The 17,939-nt window shown below is 49.5% G+C and overlaps 1 protein-coding gene across 9 annotated transcripts in view; it reads left to right on the forward strand.

Annotated features, from left to right (window-relative positions):
• Positions 1-17,939, forward strand: part of CDK11B (cyclin dependent kinase 11B) — a 37,490-nt gene that overhangs the window by 17,613 nt on the left and 1,938 nt on the right. For 5 of the 9 annotated variants that reach the window (XM_058304652.2, XM_058304657.2, XM_058304656.2 and 2 more), the window contains 12 exons: positions 1,860-1,987; positions 3,830-3,968; positions 10,964-11,100; positions 11,635-11,757; positions 12,590-12,685; positions 12,755-12,919; positions 13,200-13,265; positions 14,031-14,206; positions 15,642-15,732; positions 16,548-16,669; positions 17,430-17,535; positions 17,689-17,918. In XM_058304652.2, coding sequence (XP_058160635.1) covers positions 1,860-1,987; positions 3,830-3,968; positions 10,964-11,100; positions 11,635-11,757; positions 12,590-12,685; positions 12,755-12,919; positions 13,200-13,265; positions 14,031-14,206; positions 15,642-15,732; positions 16,548-16,669; positions 17,430-17,535; positions 17,689-17,918 — 1,579 coding nt within the window. The remainder of the gene's footprint in view (positions 1-1,859; positions 1,988-3,829; positions 3,969-10,963; positions 11,101-11,634; positions 11,758-12,589; positions 12,686-12,754; positions 12,920-13,199; positions 13,266-14,030; positions 14,207-15,641; positions 15,733-16,547; positions 16,670-17,429; positions 17,536-17,688; positions 17,919-17,939) is intronic. The other 4 variants (XM_058304653.2, XM_058304658.2, XM_071217829.1 and 1 more) reach the window with 2 other exon arrangements.

The following is a 17,939-nucleotide window of genomic DNA, read 5'->3' on the forward strand; positions in this document are numbered from 1 at the left end:
TTACCATCAACTATCCATTTCCAGACTTTTACAGTCAAGTTATTTAAAACTTCTGCATTCATTAAGCATCAGTTCTCCTTCGCTGCTCCCCTGTTATCTCCTAATAACCTGTATTCTAGGTTTTAACTCCATGCATTTATTCTTCATATCAGTTCATATTAGTGAGACCATGCCATATTTGTCCTTTTGTGTCTGGCTTATTTCACTTGGCATAATGTCTTCAAGGTTCATCCATGTTGTCATATTTGTCTCAATTTCATTTCTTCTTACTGCAGCATAGTACTCCATTGTATGTATATACCACATTTTGTTTGTCCATTCAGTGGTTGATAGACACTTGGGTCGTTTCCATCTTTTGGCAATTATGAATAACGCTGCTATGAGCATTGGTGTGCAAATGTCTGTTTGTGTCAGTTTTCGGTTCTTCTGAATATATTCCTAGTAGAGGAATTGCTGGATCATACAGCAGTTCTATATTTAGCTTCCTGAGGAACTGCCAAACATCTTCCACAGAGGCTGCACCGTTTTAAAATCCTACCAACAGTGAAGGAGTGTTCCTATTTCTTCACATCCTCTCCAGCACTTACTGTTTTCTGTTTTTTTAATAATGGCTATTATATGCAGTATGAAATGATATCTCATTGTGGTTGGTTTTGTTTTGTTTTTTTTAAGATTTATTTTATTTATGTCCCCTATACCCCCTCTTGTTGTGTCTCTCATTGTGTCTCTTCACTGCATCAGCTCGCCATGCCAGCCCCTCATGTCAGCTCACTGTCTTGCTTGTCTTCCATAGGAGGCACCAGAAACCGACCCGGGACCTCCCATGTGGTAGGCGGGCACTGAGGCATAGCTGCTTCCTTCATTGTTGTTTTGATTTACATTTCCCTAATAGCTAGTGATATGAAACATTATTTTCATGTGCTTTTTGGCCATTTATATTCCTCTTTGGGGAAATGTCTAAGTCTTTTGCCTATTTTGTAAGTTGGATTGCCTGCTCTTCTATTGTTAAGATGTATGATCTCTTTATATAGAATGGAAATCAAACCCTTATCAGATAATGATTTCCAAATATTTTCTCCCACTGAGTGGGCTTCCTTTTCACCTGCTTGATGAAGTCCTTTGTATCACAAAAGTGTTTTAGGTTCGAGGAGGTCCCATTTATCAGTGTTCTCTTTTGTTGCTTGTGCTTTTGATGTAAGGTTTATTAATCTACCACCTACCACCAGGTCTGTTTCGTTTGTTTTTTTTAAACCAAGTTTATTGATAAATATTAATAAAGCATACAGTTACTCCAAAGTGTGCAATCAATGGAATTTGGTATAATCACATAGTTCTGTGTTTATCACTGCAGTCATTATTAGAACATTTTCATTACTTCAATAATGACGATGATGAACAAGCACCAGACAAACAAAAAAGAAAATTCTTTACTTTCAATATCACAGGTCTTGAGGATGATTTCCAATATACTCTTCTATGAGCTTTATGGTTCTAGCTTTTATATTTAGGTCTTTGATCCACTTTGAGTTAATTATTGTATACGGTATGAAGTAGGGGTCCTCTTTCTTTCTTTTGGATATGGATATCCATTTCTCCCAGCACCATTTGTTGAATGGACTGTCTGTCCCAGCTGGTTGGGTTTCACAACCTTGTCCAAAATCTCTTGGCTTTAGATGTGAGGGTATGTTTCTGAATAATCATTTCAGTTCTGTTGGTCAATCTGTCTGTCTTTATGCCAGTTCAGATTCAACTTTTTATTCATATTCTGAATCCTGCATTTTTCTGACTTGGAGAAATTTCCTACTACCGTAATTGTTTATTCAAGCATGGTGTGATACTGTTCTATCTTATTATTTCAGAGGAGAGGAAGATGATTCCTTGGCTATTAAACCACCCCAACAAATGTCTCGGAAAGAAAAAGCTCATCACAGGAAAGACGAGAAGAGAAAAGAGAAACGTAGGCATCGTAGTCATTCAGCAGAAGGGGGTACAGAAGTCTTTGTTTTCTTATATATCATGTTCAAGTCTGGTTTGTTTCCTTTTTCGTAATCCACTGCCTTCTCCGGAGCACAATTGAAAGAAAAGAGAAAGAAAACTTCTTAGCTAAAAGCAAACTTAATTGTAGATTATTCTAAATAGTTGTTTCATTTTCCTTCTGATGTTTTCTTCCTCCTACCCCTCACCCCTCTCCTCTCCCTTCTTTCTTTGTTACCCATTACGTTGTTTTAGGGTGGTTTGTTTACATATAATTATCTCAGTTCACAAAGTATTAGGGAAAAACACACCCTTCAATGATAAATTGCTTTAACTGAAAAATGGGTGTTTAGTCAAGTCAGAATAATGAGTTTGGTTTTTTATTTTCTTTGGTTTTTTGTTTTCTTTTTCCTTTTTAAAAAAATTATTTATTTTCAACTGCAGTATATAAAAAGTCATTTTATCCATTTTAAGAGGACAATTCTTTGGTATTAAATGCATTGACAATACTGTGTAACTTTTCATCACTGTGTATTTCCAGATTCTTTTCATCACCGTAAACAAAATCTCAGGCTCATTCAGCAGAATTCCCCATTCCTCCTCCCACTACCCCTAGTAACCACGATTCTACTTTCTGTCTTTATGAATTTGCTTATTCTAAGTATTTCCTATCAGAGAAATCATACAATGTATGTCCTTTTGTGTCTGGCTTACTTCAGTCAACACGATGCCTTTACGGCTCATCTGTGTTGTAGGATACACCAGCATCGTGCCAAATCGTGCCCCATCGTACAGCTGCACATTTTATCTGTTTGTTGATGAACATTTGGTTGTTTCCACTTTTTGACTATTGTGAATAATGCCACAGTGAACACTGGTGTACAAATACCTGTTTGAATCCCTGCTTTCAGTTCTTTGCGGTATGTAACCACGGGTGAAATTGCTGGGCCATATGGTAATTCTCTGTTTAAAATTCTGAGGAATTACCAAACTGTTCGACAGCAGCTGCACCATCTTATATTGCCACCAATAATATACTTCACTAAATCTTCACCAACACACATTATTCCTCGCTTGCCTTTTTTAAAAATAGCCATCGTAGTGGGTGTGTTGGTGCTGCCGATATTATGAGCTTCTTTAGGATATTAGAACTGGGGAAATGACCCAAGGGCCCGACTTAAACCTCATTGTTATTAATGCAATTAATTAACAATGTTGTTTTTGTTTTTGTTCTCCTTAAAGAAGTTTATAGAACAATCATGCATAAAGTACAGAGTTTCCATATCCCACCCTATTAACACCTTGCATTAGTGTGGTACATTTGTTGCAATTAATGAAAGAACATTTTATAATTGTAATATTAACTATAGTCCATCATTTACAATAGGTTTTACTGTGTCATGTAATTCAGTGCTGTTAATTACGTTGTTATATAACTCCACTTCTTACAGGCGCAAAAATGCAAATTATAAAAAGCTAACTATAAATTGATGGTTTTGGATAGATAACAAGTTTTTATAACATGATGTAGAGGCCTATTAAAAGGAGCAAAGTTTTATTCTGTATTCTAAATATGAAATGTGTTTGTCATAGGTTATTAAGTACAGAATAGTGAAAAGAGAAGGTGAAAATCACAATTCCAGGATTCAGTGATAAGCATATTGTAATTTTTCTTTTTTTTTTAATTGGAGGCTTAATGCCATAGTTTTACATCTTGGATTTTTTAAATCTAACATAAAATCATAATTATTTCTCCAAGTCATTAAAATATTCCTTTTCTTCTTGACTGGGTATTTTCAAATTAAGCTTTTTGGAAGGTAGGTTTCTTTCCATGACACTTATTCTTTCTAATTAGGGAAGCATGCTAGAGTGAAAGAAAAAGAAAGAGAACATGAGCGCCGGAAACGTCATCGAGAAGAACAAGATAAAGCTCGCCGGGAATGGGAAAGACAGAAGAGGAGGGAGATGGCAAGAGAGCATTCCAGGAGAGAGAGGTGAGAGGGTGTGGTTGTTAAGTTGCTGCACCAGCCACTGGTGTGGCCAGCGTCCCGTCAGAGGAATGCAGGGTGCTCAGGTTGACCAGGGTGCCGCTGAGCCTAGCACTAAAGGCACAGTAGACACTGGGCGGTGCTAAGCAAAAGAATTCTCCTGAAGGAAGTGAGTTTTTATTGCATCTTTTTTTTTTTAAGATTTATTTTTATTTATTTCTCTTCCCTCCCCCATTGTCTGCTCTCTGTGTCCATTCACTTGTGTTCTTCTGTGACTGCTTCTCTCATCAGCTACACCGGGAATCTGCGTTTCTCTTTTTTGTTGTGTCATCTTGTTGTGTCAACTCTCCGTCTGTGTGGCATCATTCCTGGGCAGGCTGCACTTTCTTTCGCGCTGGGCGGCTCTCCTTACGGGGTGCACTCCTTGCGCTGGGCTCCCCTATGCAGGGGACACCCTTGCGTGGCTGGGCACTCCTTGCGCGCATCAGCACTGCACATGGGCCAGCTCCACACGGGTCAAGGAGGCCCGGGGTTTGAACCGCGGACTTCCCATGTGGTAGGCAGACGCCCTAACCACTGGGCCAAGTCTGCTTCCCTTTTATTGCATCTTGAAGACAGAAATGGGTGTGAATTGAGGGGAGAGAGACTAGCAGAGGAACGGGAAAACTGTCGACTCCCTCCAGTTGGAGGCTCACAGCTATGGTCAGGATCCCAGCTTGGTGCCAGAAACATATCCTCAGTGAGTGGAGTGGGCCTTGGGAAGGGCCGTTATAGGAAGGACTAGAGGCCTAGGTGGGAGTTCAGACGTCAGGAGCTGGAGGTAGAGGAAACACTTGTAATGAGATGAAAAGATAGGTGCAGTGGGGAGGGCCATCTTGCTCACCTATTAGCTGATCACGGTAAGGAGGAAGAGGGATTATAAATATCTCTGAGCTCGGGGCAAGTGTTGAGGGGCACGTTCCTGGAATTGTGAGTGGGGCCGTCTTAGGGAAGTCAGCCAAGCTAATGTGTATGAAAGTATGTAGCCATCTTAGGGAAGTCAGCCAAGCTAATGTGTATGAAAGTATGTAGCCGTCTTAGGGACAGTCAGCCAAGCTAATGTGTATGAAAGTATGTAGGCGCAGAACCAGCACTCAAGAAGAGTCTGGGGTTTTATACTCAGCAAATAGTTGTCGAGCACCTGTTCTGGGTAGTCAAGGCCAGGCGGACCAAGGAAATATTTTGCGTAGACACTGTTCCTCTCAAACAACAAGAAGGGAGATCCCAAAGGCCTTGATGTCATTTGGGGCAGCTCGCAGAGTAGAAGAGGGGCCAGGCTTTAGTCCCCAAGTGCCTCGTGTAAGCTCAGGTGCCAGGGAGTCAGGAGCTTGCCCCAGATCCCTCTGTGGCACTGGAAGAGGGCACCACAGCCTCAGGATGAGTGCTGGGACTGCCTCTTGGCGTCAAGGTCACTTCCAGAGAGAGGTTGTGAAGAAGCGCTGAGTAGTCACAAGCGCTCATTGTCAGGGCTGGGCAGCACAGGCATGGGAAGGAGGAGAGTGGCGCCCGTGCTCCTGACACGGGGGTGGCAGGAGCTAAGACCCCGGGGAAAGACCTGAGAGGAGCAGAGCTGTGGACGTATTTGAGTTGGCCGGCCAATTGGCCTATTGAATGCCTGTGGTTTGCCAAACTGTGTGCTAGACTTGGGGGTTCCTTGCTCAGTAACCAGGTGTCTCAGGCTAGAAGTGTGGGTTGGTAGGTGAAATGTGGCACCTACATATTGATGTCCTAGAAAGTGAGAGCATGAGAAGGAAGGACTGCTTAGGGTGAGTGAGATCAGCACTCCTCTCCCCAAAATCAACTATGAAGCCAGTCAGAATTGTTGCTTTGGAAATCAGCCAAAGGTACTCAATAATCTGAGAGCTCTTATACTCGAAAATTGCTGAACTGTGGGTAAGAACAGTGGGATCTGTGGAATTCTACCCTGGGACCTTGCTCTGCGTGGTCAGTGCAGGGTAGGCCGAGAACCAGCCGCTTTTCTGCTCCTGTCCAAGGGCTGGCTCAGTGTGGACTGGTGGGTGGCAACCTCCTTCAGCAGTGTGGTCAGTGGTTGTGACGATCTCAGAGGATGCTGAGGAGCGGGGCAGCCAGCAGGATTGCTCAGGCATGGCTGGTGACCGGCGAGTTCCTGGCGCAGGAGCAACAGAACCTGGCCAGCCCTGAGGGCACCCGTCAAAGGCCCAGCAGGAAGTGAAAACCGCGGCACACTCCACCAGCCTGAACGCTGCACTCCCCAGCTGCACACACAGCCAGTGGCTCGAGGGGCTTGAGCCCATACTCTGCCCAATATTGACTGACCGCGAAGCTACACAGACACAGTGGGGACCCCTGGGAAGCCCAAGTAAAACAGCACTGAGGAGAGATGACCGTGGCCACACCTCAGGTTTCACAGATGACGTTCAGGTAGGTTACTGAACAAAGAGCAGCGGTCTTCAGGGGAAAAGTGAGGATCCAGAGTTGTTCGGTTTTCAGTAAAAAGTTTTGAGACATGCAAAACAAATAACAACAAAAAACCACAAGAAAGTATGACCCATATTGAGGGGAAAAAAACAGTCAATAGAAACTGTCTGAGTGTTTCCAGATGTAGATTTAGCAGACAGATACTTGGAAACAGATATTATAAATATATTCAGTGAACCAAAGGAAACCATGTTTAAAGAATTAAAGGAAACGAGGATGACAGTGACTCATCAAATAGACAGTCTCTACAAAAAGGAATTATAAAAAAGAACCAAATGGGAATTCTAGAGTTGAACGATTCTGTGATTGAAGTGAATTCACTAGAACAACTCAAGAACAGATTCAAGGTAGCAGAAGAATGAATCAAGGAACTTGAAAATCGATTGATAGAAATTATCCCCACTGAAGAACAAAGAGAGAAGAGATTGAAGAAAAATTAATGGAGGCTTGGAGAACTGCGGGGACAATATCCAAAATCCCACATGCAATTGGAGCCCCATGAAGAGAAGAGAAAGGGGGGCAGAAAGGTGCTAAAAATTACCTCCCAAATTTCATGAGAACATTTATCTACATATCCAAGAAGCTCAGTGAACCCCAAATAGGATAAATGCTTAGATTTACACTAGACACAGCATAATTAAACTCTTGAAAGCCAAAGAGAAAATCTTGAAAGCAGCAAGAGAAAAATGATGCATTATTTAAGAGGGGAGATTCAGTGCTATTAATGGCTGGCTTCTCTTTAGAGTATCTAGAGGTCGGAAGGGAGCAGAATGAGATGGAACCTGCTGAAAGAAAAAATGTGAACCAGAAATTCTTTATCCAGCAAAACTGTTCTTCAAAAGTAGAAGGTAAACAAACATGTGATCCGTTGCCAGCAGATCTTCCTGTAAGGAAGATTAAGGGGAGATCTTCAGGCCGGATTGAAATGGCCCCAGATCCCAGGAAGAAAGACCAGAAATGGAAATGGTACATGTGGGTATAAACATTGGAGGCCTGAGGAGTGCTTTCCTTGCATCATTTAATTCCTACAAAAGACAAAATTGTATGAAACAATAATTACTGTAATACTGTAATGTTGAATGATCTGTAGCATATATAGATTGCACTAAGGAAAAGGGAGGGAATAGAGCTATATGTCGGACCAAAGCTATTCTGTTTTACTGGAATTAAGGTAGAAATTAATTAAGTTAAGACACATATTGCAATTCCTAGAGCAACCACTAAGAAAATAATAAAAAAGAGAAAAAAAAAAAGATAAATGACAGATAAAGAGGAACCAAGGGAAATATAAATCCAACCATATCTTTAATTACATTATCCCAGGAATCCAAGGATGGTTTACTAGGAGATAATTTATATAATGTTACATATTAATAGAATAAAGGGGAGGGAAGCGGATTTGGCTAAACTGATGGGAGGTCTGGGGTTCAAACCCAGGGCCTCCTGACCCGTGTGGAGCTGGCCCACATGCAGTGCTGATGCGTGCCATGCCACGCAGGGGTGTCCATTGCGTACGGGAGGCCCATATGCAAGGAGTGCACCCCACAAGGAGAGCCGCCCCGTGCAAAGAAAAGCGCAGCCTGCCCAGGGGTGGCACCACACACACAGAGAGCTGACCAGGCAAGATGATGCAACAGAAAGAGACACAGATTCCCAGTGCTGCTGATGAGAATGCAGATAGACACACAAGAATGTACAGCAAATGGACGTAGAGAGCAGACGATGGGGGGGGAGATATGAAATAAATCTTTAATAAAAAAAAGAAAGGGGGAAAAAACCCCATCATCTCATTAGAAACAGGAAAAGCATACCATAAAATCCAAAATTCATCATGATAAAACCTTTCACCAAGCTGGTGGCCTTGTCAGTGGCTTTGCTGTGGTTTCCTAGCTGCTGAAGAAACCCGTCGGGTGGACTGGCCTAGCAGCAGGAGCTCCTGGCTCTCCGCTTCAGACGCTGGAAGGCATCTCCCTCCTGGGGTGTCTTGTGGCTGGCGGTCCTGGGGGTGCCTAGCATTTCCACCCCACAGCAGTACACAGAGCGGTGTCTTCTCCTCCGGCCTTTGTGCTCCTTGCCACAGCTCCTCTCCCGCCTCTGGTTAAGGCCTCCAGGAATAGGATTCAAGCCTCCCGATGCAGCTGGCCACACCTTCCCTGACCCATCAGAGGGGCCTTCCTGTTTTTGGGAGGTATGTAACTCTTAGCCATCCACATCTACCAAAAACATCCACATTAACATAGTAATGGTGACAGACTAACTGCTTTCTCCCTAAATCAAGAACAGTTCAAGGATGCCCACTGACACTTTTTTTTTTTTTTTTTGGAGGTACTGGGCCTGGGAATTGAACCCAGGACCTCATACGTGGGAAGCCGATGCTCAGCCACTGAGCTGCACCCACTCCCTGACACCACTTTTAATCAACATTTCTAACCAGTACAAAAAGCAAAAACCAAGAAATTACGGGATCTAGATTGGAAAGGGACAAGTGAAACTGTCTTTACTTGGAGATTACATGATCCTGTCAGGAAGTCCCAAGAAATTCACAAAAAATTATTAGAATTTATAACTTTAGCAAGTTTACAGGGTAGGAGTTAACATACAAAAATTAACTATATTTCCATATACTAGCAATGAAAGCCCAAAATGAAACTAAGAAAATTCCCTTCTCAGTAACATTAAAAAACCTTGTGCACTGAAAACTGCAAAACATGGCAGAGAGAAATTTTAGAATATCTAAATGGAGAGACATTCCTTGTTTACTACTTGATAATAAAAAATGATTGAGCTGCTGATCCCACCTGTAACATGGTTGAAATTCAGAAACGTGCTAAACAAAAGAAGCCAGTGCAGAAGACACCATTCAGATGCAGCGTCCAGAAAACCGGAGCAGTTCCCACACAGGTTAGGGGTTGCCTGGGCGGGGGGGGGGGGGGGGGGGGGCAGGAGGAGACTTGACCGGACAGGTCTTCTTGGGCAATAGAAATGTTTTAAAACTGGGTCGTGGGGATGGTTGCACAACTTCCTAAATGTACTAAAAACCATTGAATTCAGTGGTTGAGTATTATAGTATGTAAATTGTAGTTCAGCTTTATCTGGAAATGACTTTGCAGGATAGCACGTAGGGTGCCGTGTGCCCTTCCCCACTCTGTAGCAGTGGCATCTTCCAGAAGTAGTTCAAAACTATCAGTCAGGGGAAGCGGACTTGGCCCAGTGGACAGGGCGTCCGTCTACCACATGGCAGGTCTGCGGTTCAAACCCCGGACCTCCTTGACCCGTGTGGAGCTGGCCCACGTGCAGTGCTGATGTGCACAAGGGGTGTCCCCACATAGGGGAGCTCACATGCAAGAAGCGCGCCCCATAAGGAGAGCCTCCCAGTGCGAAAGAAAGTGCAGTCTGCCCAGGAGTGGCGCTGCACACACGGAGAGCTGACACAGCAAGATGACGCAACAAAGAGAGACACAGATTCCCATGCCGCTGACAACAACAGAAGCGGACAAAAGAAGAACACGCAGCAAATGGACACAGAGAACAGACACCTGGGGTGGAGGGTGGGAGAAATAAATCTTAAAAAAAAAAAAAACATCAGTCAAGCTGCAGGCCGTGCTCAGTCTCATCACTGTCCACATGCATTCACTTCTCTGGGTGTTTGATGGTACTTTGTAAGAAATGTTTTAAGTTGTGTTTGGGCTTCGCTGTCTACAGGGACTTGAAAAATTGGTTAACTGTGACTGATCACAGGGTTTTGATCGCCTAGCCTCCTTAGATTAGAGGACCCCACATCTCCCTGTTATAGCATTCCCTGTACTCCAGAAAACACGGTGCCGCCTTTGTGGAGCACCTCTCTCCAGTGCCCTTCCTTGGTCACGCTCATGCTCGCTGAATTTCCAGGACAGGCTGGGCAAGGAATGACTGGAGGGGGAGGCGGTTAAGACCAGTCCTCGGGGCTTAATTTCTGTGGCTCTCCCCCTTGACCTTTCCCAAACAGGCTTTTCCACCCCTTTTTTAGCTCATTAAAGTTTATCTAGAGGTAAATTTGGATTTAAATTGGTTTGTTGTATATAGGAGAAATCTTGACATGTTGAGTAAAACTACCACCAGAAATCATTTCCAGCTAATAGGTGACTATCTTACTTTGCTCGTAATATATGTTTTTGTTGTTCGTGAAAGTGTTCTGAGGATAATGAGTATGCAGCTTTTGCTTTTAAAGATTCATTTTATTTGTTTATAATATCTGCGCCCGCCCCCGTTGTTTCTGCTCTCTATGTCTATTCATCATCTTTTTAGGAGACACTGGGAACTGAACCCAGGACCTTCCATCTAGGAGGCAGGGGCCCAATTACTCAAGCCACATCTGCTTCCCAACTTCTGCTATTAAAAAGCCTTTTTTGGGTTGAACAACCTAGAATGGCAGTTTATCGATCTGAGCAAAAACTGTTCAAGGATACTACAAAGAAAATGTTCTGCATGAATTTAGAAAGGTTTAAATTCTGTGTTTCTTCCAGGGACCGCCTAGAGCAGTTGGAAAGGAAGCGAGAGCGGGAACGCAAGATGCGGGAGCAGCAGAAGGAGCAAAGAGAGCAGAAGGAGCGGGAGCGGCGGGCTGAGGAGCGGCGCAAGGAGCGGGAGGCCAGGAGAGAAGGTATCAGAAGGTACCGGGGCGCAGGAGAGGCTCAGCCTCCTTTGGGGTGCCTTTCCCTGGGCAGTCCCCCGCTGTTGGCTGTTCCTAGTGAGGTGGCCAGAGGAGAAAGGCATGGGGCTTGCAGGCTTTCTTCAGGCAGAGCCAGGCACCGCCTGAGACTGTGAGCGCAGCAGCTGCCCTGGGGTGGTGGGAGCCCCCCCTCACTGCACTCTGCCTGCATCGGAAGGCTGTCAGGTGTGTCCATGTTTCGCCATTGGACCAGTCCTCAAGGATGTGGACGTGTGAAGTTTGCTGGTCATCTACATGCCACAGGGGGCTTTCTTCCCCCTTCCTTTATGACTAATGACAGTCGGTTGAAAAGCTGTTCCTCGGGGTCCACTCATGGCCGCCATGTGCAGGTGGACACAGCCCGGAGCAGGCCCGGTTCAACACCTTCAGCACCGATGTGGGGGAGGGAGGTTGTGCCAGGCCTGGGGGGCTCTGTGGGAAAGAGGTGCTGCAGCCACATCTGCCACTCTGTCCTCTGCGTGCCAGTTTCTGCACATCATCGAACAATGAGGGAGGACTATGGCGATAAGGCGAAGGCCAGCCACTGGAGCCGCAGCCCCCTCCGCCCACCCCGGGAGAGGCTCGAGCTGGGAGACGGCCGGAAGCCAGGTGAGGCCCATCCTAGGGGAGGCTCAGGAAGCACCCAGAAGCCAGGGGCTGTCTGCCTCGAGGTCACTGGCCTCGGGTGTGCTGAGGAATTTTTGAGCATAAAACCTGCTGCTTTAGAAAATTTATGGAAGGAAAGCCTGTCATGTGATTTGTTTTCTTTTATGCACTAACATAACATGTTCACTAAAGTACTTCTGTGTCATGACAAGGACCATTAATGGGTTTTATTTGTTTTTTTAAAGATTTTTTATTTCTCTCCCCTTCCCCCCCATTGTCTGCTCTCTGTGTGCATTTGCTGTGTGTTCTTCTGTGTCTGCTTGTCTTCTTGTCAACAGCACTGGGAATCTGTGTTTCTTTTTGTTGCGTCATCTTGCTGCGTCAGCTCTCCATGTGGGCGGCGCCATTCCTGGGCAGACTGCACTTTTTTTCGCGCTGGACGGCTCTCCTTATGGGGCGCATTCCTTGCGCATGGGGCTCCCCTACGCAGGGGACACCCCTGCGTGGCACGGCACTCCTTGGGTGCACCAGCACTGCGCATGGGCCAGCTCCACACGGGTCATGGAGGCCCAGGTTTGAACCGCCGACCTCCCATGTGCCTGTCCATTGGGCCAAGTCCATTTCCCCCATTAATGTTTTTATGTAATACATTTTAAAAGTTCTTTACTGGTCCTTGTAGGAGTTGTTTTTTCAGTTAAGCATATGTGGATGAGCTGTTTTTCATACAAACTAGTTAGTCATTATACTTACAAAAGATCATCTGATTCTTGGGTGGTGGTATCTGGCTCATTTTAAAACGTTTCCCTGAATACACCGTTGATGGTTTATTTTTCAGTAAAAGAAGAGAAGACAGAAGAAAGAGACCCCCTCTCCGACCTCCAGGACATCAGCGACAGCGAGAGGAAGACCAGCTCGGCGGCGTCCTCCTCAGGTACCCAGCGGTCGCCTGGCCGTGCAGGGGGCGTGCCCGCAGCGGTGACACCGGTTCTCTCTTCTGAAGCAGAGTCGGGGTCCGGTTCTGAGGAGGAGGAGGAGGAGGAGGAAGAGGAGGAGGGGAGCAGCAGTGAAGAATCGGAGGAGGAAGAGGAGGAGGAGGAGGAGGAAGAGGAGGAGGAGGAGGAGGAGACGGGGAGCAACTCTGAGGATGCTTCTGAGCAGTCGGCTGGTGAGGACACGCAGTCGTGCCTTTAAATCGGGTTGTGAAAGCGCGGCAGTGTCTTGTGGAGCTTTGAGGAAATGTAGGCGGCACATGAGGCCTTAATCAGAAAGCGTTTCTCAGGGGCAGGGCCCCTGCAGGCTGGGTTCCTGAGAGCCCCACTCTGGCGACCGAGAACGCCCGGTGCTCTCTGTTGGCCTGTGCTGGTCTTGCTGAGGAGTTAGCAGCCGTGGGCCCAGCCCAGCCCACCTGCTCTGTTCACCAAGCAGGCATGTCCTTCCTCTTGCAGAGGAAGTGAGTGAAGAAGAAATGAGTGAGGACGGAGAGCGAGAGAGCGAGAACCACGTTTTAGTCGGTAAGCCCTCCCCGCACAGGCTCACTCAGGTGTGGGCGTGACTGGCCGGCAGCATTGGAGTCAGCCGTCCTCCCAGATCGGGACTGCTTTACACCGAAGCCCCGGCTGAGCCAGCAGCTGGGCAGTGCGTCACTAGCTCAGCACCCTGCTGCTGGCCAACAGCCTCGCCGTGGCCTGGGCCATGGCCACTTGGGAGGCCATGGTTCCTGGGGTAGAAACAGCTTTAACTGACCGTTGTCTTCCTGAATGGACGTGGAAGGAGGCTGGAGGTGCTGCAACGCAGCTGGCCACATGGTCTCTCTGAGCAGGCAGGCAAGCACAGGGCTGTGTCCTCATTGCTGGGCACCTGTACCTGCACGGGGCATGGCCCTGGTGCACCTGGAGCCCCACAGCCCCCACCAGCCAGAGCAGCCAGTGCTCAGGGAGGCCTGTGGAGGACACACCTCGGCCCACAGACCCCCCAGCTCACACAGCCCCCTGGCAGGAAGAAGGCTTTTTTTAAAATTTTTCGAGGTATCAGGGCTGGGGATTGAACCTAGTTAAGTCGGTGCTCAACCACTGAGCCACATCAGCTCCCCCTGAGTTGATTTCTCCATTTGTTTTGCTGGTTATTTGTTTTTGTTTGTTTTTAGGAGGCATCAGGAACCGAACGCAGAGCCTCCCGTGTGGGAAGCGGGCGCTCAACTACTTGAGCAACATCTGCTCCCCAGGAGCACAGCTTTGACCCTTCTCATCCTGTTCTGTGACCAGGTTTAACTCTTGTAGTTCCAGAGTCACGGTTTGATCGCGATTCCGGGGACAGTGAAGAAGGGGAGGAAGATGTGGGAGAGGGGACCCCACAGAGCAGCGCCCTGACTGAGGGGGACTACGTGCCCGGCTCCCCGGCCTTGTCGCCCATCGAGCTCAGGCAGGAGCTGCCCAAGTATCTGCCCGCCCTGCAGGTCAGTACCCCAGACAGCCCCACCCTGGTCCCCGCTCGGGCAGGAGACTCAGAGCCCCCTGGGCATGCAGCTCTTCCTGTAGCTGCTGCAGAGGGCACTGTGACCCGGTGGGGTCTTCTCTCACGGCTGTCAGGGCCCCCTTTTATCAGCCCTGGGTCAAGTCAGGGCAGATGATTGATAAGACCTACCCCCCACAAGAAGGGCCTTTCTTTGTCCTCGGCAGCATGGCAGGTGGTTGCATGGGGCTGGGGAGAGGGCAGCTGGGGCACCCCCTGCCCTCCTTGCCACTGTCTCCTGCTCTGCAGAGCAGGGTGTTGTGCCTACTCTGCTGGACCTGCAGGACCCCAGATCGAGGCCCTGGGTGGGTAGCCAGGGCTGCTGCTGCTGCTTTTTTTTTTTTAATTCATTTATTTACTTCTCTCCCCTTCTCCCCCCCCCACCCCAGTTGTCTGTTCTCTGTGTCTCTTTGCTGCGTGTTCTTTGTCTGCTTCTGTTGTTGTCAGCGGCATGAGAATCTGTGTTTCTTTTTTTGTTGCGTCATCTTGTTGTGTCAGCTCTCCGTGTGTGTGGCACCATTCCTGGGCAGGCTGCGCTTTCTTTGGCGCTGGGCGGCTCTCCTTACGGGGCGCACTTCTTGCATGTGGGGCTCCTCTACGCGGGGGACACCCCTGCGTGGCAGGGCACTCCTTGTTTGCATCAGCACTGCTCATTGGCCAGCTCCACATGGGTCAAGGAGGCCCGGGGTTTGAATCGCGGGCCTCCCATGTGGTAGGCGGACGCCCTAACCACTGGGCCGAGTCCGCTCCCCCAAGGCTTCTTAAGCAGTTGAGGTTAGGGTGTAGTGACGAGTCGGTGCAGAAGCATGCGGTTTTCTGGCAGGAATCAGCATGGGCCGCAGATGAAGGATTTGGGAGGGGGTGTGTCCAGTGGTCTCAGGGTTCTGGGTGTCCACAGCCCATTGCCCTTCCTCGAGCCCCACTGGAGACGGGTCAGCAGATCCTGCTGCCCAGCAGTGCCCCTGCAGCTGGCCGCACCCCATTCTTTGTGTTTCTCCGACACCTGAGCATGGGCTTGCTGAGGGGGCAGCTGCAGCCCCAGGCACCGCCAGCTCAAGATGGGGCCTCACTCTGGGCCCAGGTGGGCTGCGCATGTCCTTGTCATCACTGACGTGGGGCCGAGGACATGTGGTTGGATGAAAACGTCCCAGGCGGGTTTAGTTCCTGTCTTTGTTCCATGGTCAGGGGGGCTCACTGAAGAGAACAGAGAAAGGCAGAAAAGGGGAAGGTCGCTGTCGGCCCCACCCCCGCCCCCGGGGTGTCCCCAAGATGCAGGAGAGCAGGCTGTGGCTACACCTGCACCGTGTGGGACCAAGGGCGTGCGCGGGTTCGAGAGCATCCTGCAGCACTTGCCAGGCTCACTTCATGTTTTCCCCAAGGGCTGCCGGAGTGTGGAAGAGTTCCAGTGCCTGAATCGGATCGAGGAGGGCACTTACGGGGTGGTCTACAGAGCAAAGGATAAGAAAACAGGTGGGTTGTGCCCCAGCTCCCACAAAGGGCAGACCCAGTGAGAAAGAGGGTGGAAGTGAGATGTGGAAACCTACGTGCTGGAAGGCTGCAGGGGCAGCTGGCGCCCACTAAGCTTTGTGCGCCTGGCAGCTCTGCCGGTCCCAGAGGGTGGGGCTTCCTGCACGCTGCTCTCTGCTCTGTGGCCTCTGCACAGCCCACTGAATTTGGATTTGGTCCATGTGGTTGCCAGAGAGCTGGTCTGGAAGGGGCTCTACACATGAGAGGTGTTCCCAGGCAGGCCTCTGACCTCACCTTCCCTTGGGGGCACTGGGCTCTGGTCCCCACAGACCTGTGCACTCTGCTTCCTGGGGCACCTGGGCAGACGGAGGCAAGGACGGGTAGAGCAGCTGCTGGCGCCAGTGTGCACCCTGTGGCCAGAGTGGGTGGCCAGCAGCTGCAAGCTGCGAGGGACTCCTCCTTTGGAGGCGTCTTTGCAGAGCTGTGTTACCAGCCTCCGCAGCTCTGGGTATCCCTGTGGCTGGTTTCGGTATATTGAAACATTGCGGTTTATCGTGTCTTATGAAAATCACAGCAGCGATACATACATAAGTGGCAAATTCTCCTGAGCAGTTCTGGAAAAAAGCCATTCTGGGAATGCCATGAACTTGGCTTTTCTTGGTGCTAATCAAATACTTTTGCTCCCAGGTAAGTAGAAAGCTGTACTCTGGAATGGCAAGGAATGTGTTAAGCCAGGTCCTGATTAGACATATTGGCAGTTTACATGTTTTCATAAGAGTAATTTTTTAGTTCCTGTTTTTAAACTGTTTCTTTCGCAGATGAAATTGTCGCTCTCAAACGGCTGAAGATGGAAAAGGAGAAAGAAGGATTTCCCATCACCTCCCTGAGAGAAATCAACACCATCCTCAAGGCCCAGCACCCGAACATCGTCACCGTCAGGGTGAGCCGCCCCGTCGGGGTGCAGCCCCTCGGGTGTGGGGGTGCGTGCCCCAGCCCACGGCACCTGCTCCCTCTGTAGGAGATCGTGGTCAGCCCTGCCCCCGCCCTGTCGGGGTGCAGCCCCTCGGGTGTGGGGGTGCGTGCCCCAGCCCACGGCACCTGCTCCCTCTGTAGGAGATCGTGGTCAGCCCTGCCCCCGCCCTGTCGGGGTGCAGGCCCCTTGGGTGTTGGGGGTGCGTGCCCCAGCCCACGGCACCTGCTCCCTCTGTAGGAGATCGTGGTCAGCCCTGCCCCCGCCCTGTCGGGGTGCAGGCCCCTCGGGTGTTGGGGTGCGTGCCCCAGCCCCACGGCACCTGCTCCCTCTGTAGGAGATCGTGGTCAGCCCCGCCCCCCGCCCTGTCGGGGTGCAGGCCCCTTGGGTGTTGGGGGTGCGTGCCCCAGCCCCACGGCACCTGCTCCCTCTGTAGGAGATCGTGGTCAGCCCCGCCCCCGCCCTGTCGGGGTGCAGGCCCCTTGGGTGTTGGGGGTGCGTGCCCCAGCCCCACGGCACCTGCTCCCTCTGTAGGAGATCGTGGTCAGCCCCGCCCCCCGCCCTGTCGGGGTGCAGGCCCCTTGGGTGTTGGGGGTGCGTGCCCCAGCCCCACGGCACCTGCTCCCTCTGTAGGAGATCGTGGTCAGCCCTGTCCCCGCCCTGTCGGGGTGCAGGCCCCTTGGGTGTTGGGGTGCGTGCCCCAGCCCCACGGCACCTGCTCCCTCTGTAGGAGATCGTGGTGGGCAGCAACATGGACAAGATCTACATCGTGATGAACTACGTAGAGCACGACCTCAAGAGCCTGATGGAGACCATGCGGCAGCCCTTCCTGCCAGGTGGGCCACGGCACTGCGCAGCCGGACCTCTGCTCTGGGAGCACGTGACTCGCACAGGCGGCCCGTCTCCTGGGCGAGGGAGCATCGCCAGCTTGCTGTCTGTCTCTGTGTGGGGGCGATCGGCATGAGGTGACGCTCCTCTCGCCCTCCCAGGGGAGGTGAAGACGCTGATGATCCAGCTGCTGCGGGGGGTGAAGCACCTGCACGACAACTGGATCCTGCACCGCGACCTCAAGACCTCCAACCTGTTGCTGAGCCACGCTGGCATCCTCAAGGTGGGGGACTTCGGGCTGGCGCGGGAGTATGGGTCCCCTCTGAAGGCCTACACCCCAGTCGTGGTGACCTTGTGGTACCGCGCCCCAGAGCTGCTTCTGGGTGCCAAGGTGAGCACTTTGGGGTTGGGG

The sequence above is a fragment of the Dasypus novemcinctus genome, chromosome 9, assembly GCF_030445035.2.
Source record: "Dasypus novemcinctus isolate mDasNov1 chromosome 9, mDasNov1.1.hap2, whole genome shotgun sequence".
Taxonomy (NCBI): domain Eukaryota; kingdom Metazoa; phylum Chordata; class Mammalia; order Cingulata; family Dasypodidae; genus Dasypus; species Dasypus novemcinctus.